This window comes from Fusarium flagelliforme, assembly GCF_020744385.1.
Source record: "Fusarium flagelliforme strain FIESC 12 MPI-CAGE-AA-0113 chromosome Unknown B0J16scaffold_9, whole genome shotgun sequence".
Lineage (NCBI taxonomy): Eukaryota > Fungi > Ascomycota > Sordariomycetes > Hypocreales > Nectriaceae > Fusarium > Fusarium flagelliforme.
This window is the reverse complement of record NW_025763511.1, coordinates 378309-393622: the sequence shown is the minus strand read 5'-3', so window position 1 is coordinate 393622 and position 15314 is coordinate 378309. Positions and strand designations below refer to the sequence as shown.

Genomic DNA, 15314 nt, shown 5'->3' with positions numbered 1-15314 from the left:
TGTGTTTACCCCGCATTCCACTGTCATGTGAAAGAGGGCGACCGGATGCCTAATCGCCTATCTATTTGTACCTAACTGCTCTTTGCTCTAACTGAATGGAATCTTCACTCGTTTTATCTTATCTATACAATTACTGGATTGAATTGGAGAGATCCTTGCAGGGCATATTTGGATGCAGCGCATGCTTATCATGTACGTGATATCCCAGTGCTTAAGTGAAAATCTGCGATATGCTGACTTGGCCAACTGATTCAGCTATCACTATTCACCAAAATTCATAATGACGCAATGAACCCCGTTGATTGGCCAGTCCGCATTTAAGGTTAGCTAACCCAGGGCGACCCCGCTCCGAGGAATCAGTGACGCAGAAGGCATGAGGAGGCAGTCAAGAGCCAGATGGGAAATCTGCTTGTTATGGGCCTCGCTGACAGATGGCCAATAGGTCACATGATGCCCCTTGCGGCCACCCTGCTGTCCAACAACTGTAGATATTGTAACTACCCGTGGATTCGACCTAACGGGGACCCCACTCATAGAGTGGGCGGCAAAATTCTGGGACAAGGGCAAAATTCTGAGACAGCCAAATAGGTGTAAATAGGTGCAAAAAATTGGTATTTTCATTCAGTTTTCGTCACTTTTGGTCCGAATTAAATAGAGATTGCTAAAATGATAGTATTGAATTGTTTTGAAGCTATATCCAAGAGCATTTTATTGTGCGATGTATATTTCTCGCTGTGTTGCGGCCGAAAGTTGATGTGATTACTGGGGAACCGTCAGACTTGCTTCCTTCGGCATAAGGTCTTGTGACTTATCTGCCCGGCCTCCCTCCCAACAGGGAAAGTGCCGACGATATAATTTACTGTGTATTTCGCGGGCGCAGCGTATCCATGATTCGGTGATATGTGGAGGAGAAATTCCTTTCAAATTCAACAGGCGGAGGAGGGAGAGGAGGAAGGTCGGGCTCTTCTTGCGTAAGATCAACTACCTCGATGACTTCCTCGTTGAAATCGGAGTCATCTGAATCTCCTGTGACGAGGTTTTCAAGTAATCCATCTTCTTGTGTGTTGCTGAGTTTAAATTCAACTCCATCGCTCGAAGGAAGTGCAGGCATATCTTGCAACGGGCTGCGATAAACACCAGCAGCTGTTGCACCACGAAGGCGCTCGTAGAAACGCTGCTGAGCAGAGGAACCGCTCGTATCATAGTAAAATCCGTTCTCAGGCGTTGCAGGCGAAGCTTCTCGTGATGCCGGAGCAATAGTAATATCATCATCCTGTATATCCTTGTTCTTCCTCTCCTTCCACCGCTTAAAGCTGATATGAATCGGCTTCCCGTTGTTATTGATATCGTATTTGTGTTGCTTCTTCCACTCGACTTTCAGGCGATCATCCTCTTCTTTCTGCAGTTGCCTCCAAGTGCGATATTGCCGGCGAAGCTCTTCTGCTTGCTCTTTTTGCGTTGTAGTGGCAACTTGCTCTTCTATCTGCTGCACTGTTGTGCTGTTCACGTAGAGGCCGGTGGGATAAACTCTTCTTCTACGTATTTTTCGACTATTTGCAGCGGAAATGCGGTCAAGGCGGTTCTTGATATGACTTTCGGCAAAGGAATTTAGAACTATTGCTTCGTTGAGAACGTCGTCAATAGTGCTGTATGCCTCACGAGTAGGCGAGCTGAATCGTTCACGATAGTTGTGCCTGATGTGACGAGAAATCTCGCGAGCATCTCGGAATCGTGACTCTTGGGGAAGTAGGGATTGGATTTCAGGGGAGGCTTGAGAGAGGATAGACTTCTGCTTTTCCTTTAGCTTTTGTATGACATCTGTGCCGTCAGGAGGAAATATTCCACTTCTCTCGAACCCGTTGATGATATTGTGCTTTGTGAAGCTTTCATCGATGATCTTCTGCAAGCGAGCAACAAGATCCGAGCGCTTGAAGTTCAGAAATCCCTCGCGGATGTGCTTGCGAAGTGCCTTCTGATGTGCAAGCTTGAGAAGCTGAAAGACTCCTACATCAAGCGGCTGTGTGAGATGCGTTGAGTAAGGCGGAAGCACGAAGATCTCGATATCAAAGCGCAGGCAATATTTCATGAATTCCAAGGAAGTCTTGCCTGTAAAGCCATCGATAACAAGAAGCCGCCAAATCTTTTCCTTCTCAGGCCGCTCAAAGTAAGGCCTTTCCCAAATGAAGTCAGGATTATCGATATCTCTCATAAACTCATCACAGCCGTACCAATCAGTGAAGTTTACACCAAGAGCTCTTGCCTTTGCTGTTGCTGAGAAGGAATGCAGGTTGAAATGACGAATCCAATCCATTGAGATCTCTGCATTAGAAAAGCCGGTCTCAGAGCGTGCAAAGCGAATATTCTTATCCAAATCATTAATATCCCACCCTTCTGTTGGCCACGATTTGAAGATCATAAACGGAGGGATAGTATCTATTAAGTACTATTAGAATAAACTACAGAATCAAGAGAATACTCCCCCGATCATCGTAGCCAACTCGCGGTTCGAAAAAGCAACAATCTCGTGTTTTTTGTTGCGTTCTTTCCTCACGATAACCACCTCAAGCCGCTCACGCACAACGCCTATTCGTATGCCGCATTCATCGGCATTCAGGATCTGAGATGGCCTGATATCTCTTCTCTGCACAACATCAGTAAGGTTAGTATAGAAATCCTCAACCTCCTGAACTTCGCGTGCGTCGAATTCTGCTCTCTCACGATCAAATGCCCGTACTAACTTCTTCTTCTGTAGCTGCGGATTATCCTCAAGAAAGCGTTTATACCATCCTTCTCCAACTGGGGGCAATGGAGGAGTTCGTGATGCCCTCAACTCGTTTGCGGCTGCTTCAATAACTGACTGATTTGCAGGAAATCCACATCTCTCGAGCCACATAACGTATGCAACGACTGCGCGCTCCTCACTTTCATCGAGGTTCCTTGGCCTTCCAACGCTTGTATCACTAAAATCCGGCTTTCCAGCGAGCTTCAGCGATCGAAGATGCCTCCCTACAGCGCTCTTGGAGGTGTGATGCTTGACGGCGACATCCCTTATAGTGATAGGCTTTCTTCCGTTACGCTTGGGGCGGTTTTGTGATACAAGGACCTCCCGGGCGGCTCGTACAGCATCGTTGACGCGATACGGATACGGCATTTTATCGGCTAGATCAAAAAGGTAGCTTCAGAAATGAGAGTCGACTGAATTGTACGTATCTGTGTATTGGAATTCATTGGATTTGGCGGGTGATTCTAATGAAATTCCGACAGGGCGGGGTATCCGGCTGTCCCAGAATTTTGCCCTTGTCCCAGAATTTTGCCGCCCACTCTATGAGTGGGGTCTCCGTTAGGTCGAATCCACGGGTAGTTAGTATAGCGCCTAGAATGCTAATTGTCGGTTAATATCAATTCCAATTATTGGCTGACCTATATCTTACTAGCACTACTAAATTTCCCACATAAAGTTAATCATCGGCTGGTAACCAATGTAAATAATAATTGCGAGGGGTACATAATAATTAAGAATAGAAGAGTAGGGATATAGATATAGATGGTTAAAGCAGGGAGGGCCAAGCAAGTTGATGCGAACATAATGTCTAACGCGTATTCGAATTTGAATACGGTACTTGTCTACCTCTAATTACGATAAATGTCTGATTGAAATCCTCCGTGTATGAAAAGAACTCTGTTGATTGATACAATCTTGCTTTTCTTGCAGTCGTCACTGTCTGCATCCTTAAAAGGATAAGCCTTGCCTTCCTCGCTGAAGTTAGACACTACTCTGTCCTACTCCTTCTTGGCCTTCTTGTTCTTGGGCACCCTTGCCAGCCAGTAGAAAACGAAAGCCATAGCAACGTTGAAAATGCAGAAAACCCACATAAACCCAAAGTTCCTCCACCTGTTATCGAAGCTAACGCTGACACTGGCCAAGAAGGTATTGGTTTCGCTCATGGCGCAGTATCCACAGTCGGAAGCTTCAGGATCGTCGAGGTAACCCCCAGCTTGAGCGATAAAATCGGAGGCATACTCGGCGCACGTTGAGCCGTTGGGTGCGCTGAAGCGGACGAATTCGTTGGACGCGCAGTACATGGGGGCGTTGCCGAGGGAGGTGCCAAGGAAACTCTCGATGATGTACGTGAAGGGGTTGACGCGGTACATGAAGATCCAGAATCCCGGGAGAGCATTCGGGCCGGCAAGGACACTATCATGCAATGTCAGTTGAGACTCATGGTGTGATTTTGGTGTCGGGAACTTACCCGCAAAATGTGAACATCATGATGAGGAGGAGGTTCATAGCACCTCCGGCGATATCAGCGCTTGGAAGTCCTGAAATCATCATGTGCGCAAATGTGCTAGCAAAAGCGAAGAAGATCCAGAGATGCAGGTACATCGTGATGCCCCGCGAGTCGACGGAATCAGTCCATTCGGAATTCTTATACAGACCGATGGGGAAGTACCAGCAGACGAAGGCGAAAACCGACATTAGCTGCCATCAGGTCAGTTTTGTTCATGTGCAGACAAAATCTTACTCACCGAATTCCAAGCAAGCTCAACGATGATATTAGCGGTGAGGAAAGCCTGCCAGGAGTACGTCTTAGACGGACGCTCGCGGGCTTCGTACATGACACGCTGCAGCGTGAAAACAGGCATGATCTGATTAACCAGCTGCGGGAAAATACTAAGGAAGATAAAGAGACCGAACATCTGGTTCGTTAGGCCACGCTGTGTGTTATCACCGTTCAAGAATGAAAGACCAATGAAAAGCGACTGTGAAAGTTAGCACTCATGACTCTGATGGAAACGGCGGCTGCAAAGTCCTTACCACGCCGACTGTGAGGAGAACCTTCGCATAGATGTACCCAGGGCTTCGCCAAAACTGCTCAAATACCCGCTTCGTCACCTGCCGGTGCTGCTCCAGTGGCGACGCGGCAAACTCCTCGTATACGTGAGTGTCAGTACTTGGCTGCTCGGACGACGCCGAAGACGCAAGCCTTCCGAGCTCCTGTTGAACCAGTTGATACTCGGCACTATTCTTCCAGACATCCGTCCAGTCGATTTCCGTGGTTGCGCCGGGAGCTACGCCGATGACCTCAAGCATGTACTCGGCCGGGTTAGAACCAGCCGGAAGGCCATGGGCGCCATTGCGGGTGAAGTAGTCGACGAGGACGTGGGAGTCTTTACCGATATCGCCAAAATAGATAGTTTTGCCCTTAGATAGCAGTAAAAGACGGTCGAACCTTTGAAACAGCATTGCAGAAGGCTGATGGATCGTGCAGAGGATGGCTTGGCCGCTCTTGGTCAGCTTCTCCATGAGATTGCAAATCGACCACGAGGTCTGACTGTCTAAGCCCGAGGTGGGCTCATCGAAGAAGAGAAGAAGCTGGGGCCGAGCAGCGAGCTCCACACCGATCGTTAGTCGCTTACGCTGCTCAACATTGAGGCCTTCACCAGGGATACCGATAATAGCATCGGCATAATCTTCCATACTGAGCAGGTTGATGACCGTATCGACATAATCGAGCTTTTCTTGGCGGCTATACTGAGACGGTTGTCGAAGGAGGGCACTGAAGGTAAGAGCCTCGCGGACAGTTGATGTGTGGAGATGGAGATCCTGCTGCTGAACGTAGCCGGTCTTTCTTTGGAAGGATTCATCGCGTAGTGATCCGTTCACGAGCATCTCGCCAGTGACCACCCCCATGGTCACACGGCTAGCAAGAACGTCAAGAAGGGTGGTCTTACCAGCACCAGAAGAACCCTAGATGGGTTGTCAGTCAAAGTGCATCAGAACGCGGAGAACCATATGGGGTAAGCTTACCATCAGCGCAGTCAGGGTGCCCGGCTTGACCCAACCATCAACATGGTCCAGGATCTGGCGGGCCTCTCCTTTGATTTGGATGTCGTAGGAAACATTCTTCCAATGGAAAACCGAGACGTGCTTCTCGACCTCTCCTCCCGAGACATTGCCGTCGTACGTTGGCTGGTTAGTGGAGGTCACAGCACCGCTCTCAATGTCAGCCGGAGACTTCTTGAAGTGCTTCATGGCCTTGCGAAGGTAGACCAGAACCTCACCCTTGGAGCGCTCAGAAGCGACATACTCAGTGGCCACCAGGTGTAAAAGGGCATACAGGACCATGAACGCAAGCATGACGCCAAAGTTGCGCCATCTATGCGATGGATCATAACCGTAAGCGCTCTTAATATACGCTGTACCGCTGACCGAATCTTGTCCAGGGACGGCTCCCTGCGCGGAGCATGCTCTGCCGCTCGGCGAGGCATCTTCATAGCCAGGGCCGGAAGGGATGAAGACGGAGCAGGGGAAGTCTATCCCGGCGAACTCGTTGATCATGACTGACTCAAGACCGTAGTATATTGGGTTAGCCCATCGAGACCAGCTGATCCAGCTGCGCATGTACTGCGTTGGGATGGTGAAACCGGTGTATAGGATCAAGCCGAGGAGGATGATTGCGGACGGTGCCATGGCTTGAGCAATTGACTTGGTCACCGACCCGATCAGTCGGAAAAGCATGGACATGGTCATGGTCGTTGTGAAGATGACGAGTAGGAAGTAGAAAAATGCACCTGGCTCGCGGCGGAGATTACCCATGAAGTACATGGTGATGTTGGTGATTATTGCGTTGGTGATCTTGTACGGCAGGTCCACAATCATTGAAGAGAGGGCTTCGGCGCTGGGGTGATATAGGGCATATCTGGATAGGAAACCATGTCAGCATTGATGGTTATTCGACGATATGTAGATCAGATAAAGAAATTCGCTAAACCGCCACTCGCACTTGAAAAAAAGACAGAGACACACCTGGCATGCTTCTCGACAACCTTACGCTTGGCATAAAGGTTAATAATCTCTAAGATGCTGCTGAACGCATTCATGAGGACGAGGAAGAATAGCAGGACAGCCCGGCTCTGGAAGGCCGAGGTCGCTTCGGGCAGGTTGTAGAAAATGCTGCTGACAATAATGGCCTGCAGGAAGTTGGTGACTAGCATAGTGATAGTTAAGCTGGGGTCCGTCTTGAGCATGACCCCACTACGCCATAGAGTTAGATTCATCTGCTGGAGATAGGATAAGGTGAAGGGAGAGTTAGCACGTTGAGCCGAGGACTGGTCCATGCGCCGTGACTCCATGAAGCTGTCGTAGTGTTCGCCGTGGAAAGGATGCCGTTCGACATAATCCTCAATGTTTTCCAGCAGCAGAGCGCGGTCACTACTCTCCTTCCACGCCCGGGCAAAGTCTTCGGGGCTTCGAGGCGTCTTATTCTCCCAGCCAGGGCGGATGACGCGTTCACTGGGGCTGGTCATAGAAGTGAGGAAATCGGCGGTGGTCTGTTGCTTCGGGCATAAGAAGCCGAGCTCCTCAAAGTATGACTGGGCTCTGGATGCTTTCCCGAAAAAGATTTGCCGGCCTTTATACAAGACGAGAACCTTTTTGAAGATCTAGTCGAATGTTAGCATAGATCTGAAATGGGATTGGTCTCTGTATCCTCACGTTGTAGGCATCTTGAGGGGCTTGGTAGATAGCGACACACGAAGTGCAACCCATGACATCAGCCTGCGTCCTCAAAGTTCGGCAGAATTCCACTGCATTCGCGCTGTCGAGCCCTCTGGTGCTATTATCCCAGCATTGCAAAGGAGAATAGCTCAGCGACGCTTCGGCAATTGTAACACGCTTCCTCTCGCCTCCGCTGACGCCGCGGATAAAGTCATCGCCAACACGGGTATTCTTGGTGTGCGAGATACCAAACATGGCCATCGTCACATCGCGGAGATGCTCTACGTACTCTTTTCGGCTGGCCCCGGCGGGGATATTCTTAGGGCATCGCGCCGCGGCCGCGAAGTAAAGGGTGTCGCCGACGGTAAGCTGCGGAAAATGGTGGTCGACTTCGGCGGTATAGATGGCTTCGCCTCGGAACGCACGTCGGATCTGATCGGGATGGATGCCTTGGTAATTGAGCGTGGACGATTCGTGGACGTGAAAGCCGTGGGTGTCGCCGGCGACCGTCTTCAGGAACGTCGTACAGCCGGAGCCTGGGGGACCGAGTACGCAGAGCATCTCTCCACTGTGAACGACACCCTCGAGATCGTACAGGATATCGACGCGCTCCTCTTTCTTGTTGAACAGCCACTTCTTGGCCAACCGGCCCGCCTCGAAGAAGACGTTGGCCACGCTCTTCTGGAAGTCGGTATCGGAGCCGAAGCCGTACACATTGAGGTTCTTGAAGGCGATACCCGTCGTCTTGGGCGAGTTGCCTTCGAGGGACTCTTTGCGGACCTTGTAGAACGCCTTGGCCCATGCCTTGGCGTTGAACTTGGGGCTGTTGGGGTCTAGCGGTCCGTCTTTGGCGAGTGGGAAGAGAGACGCTGCGCCGCCGCCCTGGGAGTGAGTCGTCAATCGCCTGACGAGGTCGAGGACTTCATCGTGCACCTGCTCTTCTCCCTTGTCGGGGGTCGTGTTGGCCTCGGGAATCAGGGTGTTATACGAGCCCCGGGAGGATATCGCCTTGTCCGTCGAGAGGACTGGCTTTTCGGACTCGATGCCGTAACCCTCGATGTAAGGCATTGTATGGTGCATTCAATGTCTTGAACTCGACGAGGGTTAAAGAACTGGACGAAAATATTTTTCAAAGAGAAGAAAAGTGGAAGGGAAGGAGGGAGGAAACACCAGTTCAAGTCACAGCTGATCCCTCAAAATCAGTCAGTGAGAATATGGATTATTATTTCTGGTGAATTGAACGAGAGGCATCTCATTTAATAAAAACAAAATCCCGAGCTCGGAGCTCCCCCGTGAAGCAAAAATTCTGATCTCCGGACCCTTCGACGACGTGTAAGACAGACCCCTGAAAATATGTGGGACGGACATTCGGCCTCCAGTTTTGCGGCGATTGGGCCAGCTGTGATGGTGTACAGACCGGAGCTCCACGGCCGTAGTTCCACGTGGAGCCAAATTAAAGTGCTTGCCAAAAGTTGAGATTTGACCCACTCCATCCCAAGCCGGCACCGGGGAAACGGACTACTCGAGTTTTCCGCGCCCGCAGACAAGGGTCCAAGTTAAGAGGACTTCGCAACTTCCCCAGGCCGATTGGCCAAATTCGACGTCAGAGATATTAAGAGCGTGAATTCAGAAGCAAAAAAAACCTTTTCTCGAAAAGAACTTGTTCCACTGCCGGCTTCGCATGCTTACCTCCTCAGGACCCAAATGCCGTGATTGGGCCTCGGAGATCGAGAACGGACTCACGTTCCAGGCGATACTGCCCCTGAAACGGTGTTATAGGAGCCTTGCCTGAAAAAGAACAGACACCCACTGCGTTGGGTTCTACATCTGTACCCAATAACGATTGCATTTCTCCGAAAGACCGTAGATCAGAACACCGCAGCTTTAACCGTTCTCAAATGTGGGGCCCTGACATTTCCTCATTTTCCCATCAACAATGGATCCTGTTGTACCGCCACGCCGCGGCCAACATGAGCTAGTGGTAGGTATCAGAGCCAAGCTTCTGCTCCTCTACCCTGGCCTGTCAGATCTGGCGCGTTAACACACTTCCCAAATAGTGTATTGCTTGCAAGACTCGAAAGGTACCACAGCCCCCCATGCTCCACCCACTTACTGTGTTGGCCTCCGCACCATAACACCGCGTCTGAATTCGATAATCTGCTAACTACGGAACCAGATTCGATGTAACCGTGCCAAGCCTACATGTGACGGCTGTCAAGCTAGAGGCCTATCATGCACGTATCCGGAGCGAAGGAAGAGAAAGAAGGCTAACCCCCGAAAGGGTCAGCCAAGAGAACCGTATGTCTACACTTTATTTTCTTTGCTTGCCACTGACATCTTAGTCGTATGAGTGACCATGTCCTTTCAAATCTTCTTGAGAGGCTGCTCCAGGTCGAGGAAAAATGCACGCGCCTTGTTGCGGATCCGTCGACGGTAAATACCGCGCTCAGCAATAATAGCCTGGGAAACCTTCAAGGCTCTTCTTCCCAAACACCTGGGCAAACACCTGAAGCACATTCCGTGGTCTCATCGGCTGCGTCCAGAACTTTCATCAACAATGATGCCGAGGCAGAAGTCAGTGATTTGCTCAGTTGCCCAGCCACGCCCTTGAACGCCGACGTGCGCCTCCAACAAGCCTTTGAGCAGGTCTTGCATCTCAAGCGGCAGAACTTGTTCAAACAGACCGCGTCTATGGATTACCACATACGACCGGAGATTGCCAAAGCCTGTATTGAGAGTAAGGACTAAATTAATTCGGCGCGTAGACTCTTTAAATACTAATCCCATTTGCAGACTTTTGTACGCACTTCCAGATCGACACGTTCCCAAGCTTTATTAACGTCAAGCTGATGCACCTCATCCCTGACATCATCGATATGCCTGAGGTTACCCTCGAGCCAGCCGTGCTGGTACTCTACTACAGTATTGTCTACCATGGCTCGATGGTGATTGCGGACGATTTGGGATCTCAGGATAGCAATTTGACGCAACGGGTTTATGGTTGCTGTCTTCGTGCGCTGCCAGCTTGGTGGGAGCGCAGTTCGGGGACCAAGACGGACCTCATCTCTGCCATCCTTCTCGTAAGTATTCTCTTCAACCCAAACGCAGACATAGCGTATACTAACCATCTGGGGTAGATGAGGGCTTCTTTTCAGCAATGTGACTTCGAATTCAGCTGGAAAATGTACAATCTTGTGTACCAATGCGTAAAGAAGCTGAACCTCCACAACATTGATCAGGAATTTCCCAGTACCTTCATACAGCACTCACCCGATGATGGAACAGATCATGACAGGCAAGGTCTCTGGGCGTTGGTGCTCGTTGATCTATTCTTCCGTCTACTACACGACAAGCCTGCCATCATGACGGCCAACGTGACCGAGTGGCGTGTCAATCTTCCCGCGATTAATATTATCCCTGAACAACCCGAACACATGGTTCCAACGTTGGCTTTCTTTGTCAAGTCGCGGCTGACTTTTCTTCTCCTTCGCTTCTTCGACTTGTTTGCTCAGGGATCAGATGATAAGGACTGTATCGAACGGATTGAAGGGCTCTGTGCTGAGATAGAAGGCTTGGTCAGAGAATGGTCTGTGGTGAGTCTTCCTATACTGCTCCATTTCCATTACATTCCAGGAATTCATTCTAACTAACGGGTTGTATATCACTAACAGAGAGATTCAATGGACGCCAATGAAGAAAATGTCTCAAACTGGTGGACGCTCTACGACCTCACGCTTACAGCAAGCTGCTCTATGATGATTATGAGCCGCAAAATGGAGGCTCTCCAGTCAGAAGTATCCGGCATACCTTTCCCCTGTTACGACAAACCTGTTTCTGTCTTGTCAGTCAATATCGCTCGTAACGTCCTGGAACTTGCACTTCTGGGCTTGGGAAAGTATAATAGCCCGCTTACCGCGGCATACGTGTTTGGCGCATTCCGCTGTTATGTGCCGTATGGCTGCTTGGCTAGCCACCTGTTTGTTAGCGGCCCTGGAGAGCCGGGGTCTACCTCGTTGAGCGACTTGGCGTTGTTGGAGAAGGTTGCCGAGAGCATGAATGCTATAGCAGAAAGGGATGGGGATCTTTTACCGTTGACACGTACACTCCATAAGCTAAACATTAGTATCCATGTTAGATGGGAAGAGGAAGGCAAGGTAGTAGTGGTGTTTCCTAAAGAAAATGATAGTCTATGAGTAATCCAGAGTAGCACAGGTTAATTGCTAGACGGAAGACCTTTTTGCCAAAAACACTGAACCACTTGTTCGCCCTCCTCGTAAGCCGAAGTATAGAATAGAAGTAAAAAACAGAAGTAATGAGCGCATGTTCGTCTTTGTAATATAGACCCACAGCCGAGAGGGTTTGATAAGGAGAATATCTCACCCCAAGAATTAGCTTTATTGGGTCTTGATTCAACGAATGGCATTTCAAGTGGTGCAGATACTTGCTTGAATGGCCAACAATACCCCGTCGCAAGAAACGCTTTTAATACTCAATGTGATCATTCACGCGAGTCTTGTTTTGGAACAAACACTAGTTCTTTTCAGCCCAGCCATTGTTTGACTGCTCTTTGTCGATAACGCGGTGCTACGAGGAGTTTTGGAAAGAATTTAACAGATCATATTTTAATGCAGTACTGTCTTTTCTGCAGCCTAAGAACTATTAAGAGGCGATTAGCCGGATATCGTCCACCAAAATGGAGAATTTCGCTTAAAATTTGGACTTGAATCGAGTAACGTTGGATCGAGCTGCTGATTGGTTAAAAATAACCCCAACCCCACACTTGGGGTTAGCTAGCGGCAGCTTGGGGTTAGAGTAATGCAGAGGAAAGGGGACTTCAATTAATAGAGAAAAACAACAAGACTACTTCTCTCTTTACTTTCTACTATAATCAATAAGGTAACCCTAGGTATTATTCACAGACGATTAGCCGGATATCGGCCACCAAAATGGAGAATTTCGCTTAAAATTTGGACTTGAATCGAGTAACGTTGGATCGAGCTGCTGATTGGTCAAAAATAACCCCAACCCCACACTTGGGGTTAGCTGGCATCAGCTTGAGATTACTTGGGTAGGGCCTAGTGACCGGCCCCCCTTAGCTTGTGGTATCACTCCGCAAGCTCCGTGCCTAAGCACGGGGGGTTCATTGACTGGGAAAAGGGTCTGCTGACAGGGAAAATTGGGGTACCTCAATTTGGCTGCAAAACCCGCCAAATGAAGGTACCGACTTTCCCTCGGTTAGTAACATAATTCAGACCGGACTAACCCCTCCATCTGCATCTACGGGACAAATGCATCATAACCACAACACCATAATATATCATCAAAATCAGGTATGTTATTCATTCTTTTTCGCAACAACTAAGACATCCTACCTAACTTCAATAGTATCTTTAACTGATATATCATCATCATCTTCTTCTTCTACTTCTTCTTCTTCTTCTTCAATCTCTTCATCATCTTCACTTTCATCGATATCCAATTCATCATCATCAACAGACAACGCTTTCTGCTTTCCACGCTGTTTTCTCGAAGGTGAGGCTATCAAATCGACTGCATCTCTGACTATATTAATATTATAGTCAAAAGGAAGAAGGAATGGAGGATTCCAGTAAAAAGGGAAGATCTTAGGTATATGTTCTTGCTGTGCATCTCTTGCTTGCTTGGCCAATAGCTTGGATTCTTTCATCTTTGCGTGCATCTCACGGTGAGCACAATATCTTGTAGCTAGAAGCTCTGTAGACTTGATACAAAGCTCGGATTGAGTCTTGATGAAGAATTCACTGACTGTGAATGACCTCACTTCCTGTGAGTATGAAGGTTGATTCCTATGTTGTTCAATAGGATGATATTCCTTCAAAGATGACCGTAGTAGCTTCCTTACAGAGAAAAGCCACCGCCGTAGATATACAGCCTCGTCTCTGACCTCCTTGGCATAATAACGACGAAGCTCTGCATCCTGATTTGCCCGTCTATTATGTTGATCCTTTGCGACACGAAGTCTGGCATCATAAACTGTAATTGGCCCGTAATTTGCTATGATAATAGTTCCTTCGTCCCGTTCTGAACGTCGTAGGCTCTTCTCCTTCAAACGGCGCATCTCCTGAGTAGCTGTGATACCGTTCAAGGCAAGGGTTGTGTGTGCTTTTCGCACTTTTTCGTTAACATGTAACACACTTGGGGTCAGAGGCACGCCTGAGGATATTGAAGATTCAATACGAAGGGCCACATAACCTTCGTATTGCTTGATTTGCCGTAGATTAAGCTGAGGTGTGCTGACATTGTTCCAGATAACCGTTGGAGGCGTGGAGGGCATCATTGGAATCCCCTCGTTGCGATGAGTATTTTGATGTATATCTCGTGATGATTCACTAACTTCCTCTTCATTTGAATCATCGCGAAAGTCACTGCTGTGGTTGGAAGATAACCCAGGTGTGATATAGCCGGGAAGATCACGTTCAGCAACCTCCAAAGATAGGGATGAAAGAGGGTTGACCATTTTGTTGATAACAACGGAGGGATCAAGAGGATAGATGCCGGATTTCGCCCACGATGAGATGATAGTACTTTTCTTAGTAGCTTTGCGGCGAATCTCCTGTAAATGAAACATAAAGTCAGCTTTATTGAAGTCCGTAGCCCCGTCAGCGATTTCCCTGAGTAAGGCTTCTTGATGCCAATGCTTATATGTGCTGAATAGCCCAACATCCAATGGCTGAAGCATATGTGTCAGATGAGGAGGAAAGGGATATAAGATAACTTCTGCTTCCTTTGCTTTATGATATAACTCTCTGGTGAAATGACTCTCACATCCGTCAAGAAGAACTACCCGTTTTCCCGATCCATTTTGAGGCCGGGAAAGTCTCTCAAAGTGATCGAAGAAGTCTTGTGCCGATACATCGTCGATAAATCCTTTTGGTGTTGTAACGATCGTAGCTTCATCTTCAAGGTCGTTATCAACCCAACGTGAGGGAATCTGTACGCCGGGCATGATGATAAACGGGGCAATTATCTCTCCTTCTGCAGATATTGACTCTGTGACTGTAACGCTAATAGTTGTGTGTGCATCAGTCAGTATTGGGTTGTCAATCTCTGTGAAAGTCCATATCATGATACCGTTCATAAGATATCCTATCATAAAGCCGGTCTCATCGAAATTCCACACATTTGCGAAGTTGATATCGTTCTCTTGGACAAATTGCGTCCATTTTGTGAACCATTCTTCGACATTTGCTCGATCTGACATAGCCTTACGATTTGCAGCAAGAGTACGACTCTTTCTTCTGTGAAAGACTTCATGATAGCGCCTTAGGAAGCGGCGAGCCCAGAATCTTGAGGCATGAGGCTGACGATCTGTAGCCTTGAGCATAGAGTTGGCGTACTGACGAAGTGTGCGTTGTTGTATGTGATGACCTTGTGTTATCCCCCTCCAACACCAAGCAAGAATAGCTTCCGATTGGCTGGTTTTGAGCCCCAGGCCGCTCAGGGCTCGGCCGGAGAGCAATCTAAAGGTAGATTAATTGGTTAAGTTACCCCTTTTTCCTACCTCTTGCCCCAGTACGACACAGCCTTAGCCAGAGAAGCCAACACATCCCTAAATGTTTAGAAACATATATTGGCTATTGGGTTTCAATCTGTTGAAGCTCCTGCTGATTACAACATACAATGTCGGAGACCGCTTTAAAAGGCAGCCTTGCTAGTAGCCCTTCGCCATCGCCGCCGCCACCCACATTTTCTCGTCTCGGGTCCCGGTCTAAGGTCATCGCTAAGCAGTATGATGCAGCTTTAGCTTTGGCCTCGACTGCCGATTCATCCGTTAATG

At 48.6% G+C, this 15314-nt stretch overlaps 4 protein-coding genes across 4 annotated transcripts; 2 read left to right on the top strand and 2 right to left on the bottom strand.

Moving 5' to 3' along the window:
• Positions 1-859: 859 nt before the first annotated feature.
• On the bottom strand, positions 860-1770 carry B0J16DRAFT_294808 (uncharacterized protein). Its single transcript, XM_046124397.1, has one exon. The coding sequence runs from the start codon at positions 1270-1272 to the stop codon at positions 982-984; it is 291 nt and encodes a 96-aa protein (XP_045977422.1). The 5' UTR covers positions 1273-1770; the 3' UTR covers positions 860-981.
• Positions 1194-1770, top strand: B0J16DRAFT_351617 (uncharacterized protein). The gene has a single exon (XM_046129206.1). The coding sequence runs from the start codon at positions 1319-1321 to the stop codon at positions 1610-1612; it is 294 nt and encodes a 97-aa protein (XP_045977423.1). The 5' UTR covers positions 1194-1318; the 3' UTR covers positions 1613-1770.
• Positions 1771-3630: 1860 nt separating this feature from the next.
• Positions 3631-8566, bottom strand: B0J16DRAFT_419372 (ABC-2 type transporter-domain-containing protein; the record flags this gene model as incomplete). The annotated part of the gene is made up of 7 exons (XM_046133825.1): positions 3631-4195; positions 4251-4480; positions 4528-4761; positions 4817-5749; positions 5810-6701; positions 6809-7443; positions 7496-8566. 7 exons carry the CDS (start codon positions 8564-8566, stop codon positions 3781-3783), a joined length of 4410 nt encoding a protein of 1469 aa, XP_045977421.1. The 3' UTR covers positions 3631-3780.
• A 1046-nt stretch (positions 8567-9612) lies between these two features.
• B0J16DRAFT_201296 (uncharacterized protein) lies at positions 9613-11782 on the top strand. Its single transcript, XM_046122970.1, has 5 exons — positions 9613-9796; positions 9841-10235; positions 10292-10578; positions 10636-11091; positions 11170-11782. The coding sequence occupies exons 2-5, from the start codon at positions 9845-9847 to the stop codon at positions 11689-11691; spliced, it is 1656 nt and encodes a 551-aa protein (XP_045977420.1). The 5' UTR covers positions 9613-9796; positions 9841-9844; the 3' UTR covers positions 11692-11782.
• The last annotated feature ends 3532 nt before the right edge of the window (positions 11783-15314 follow it).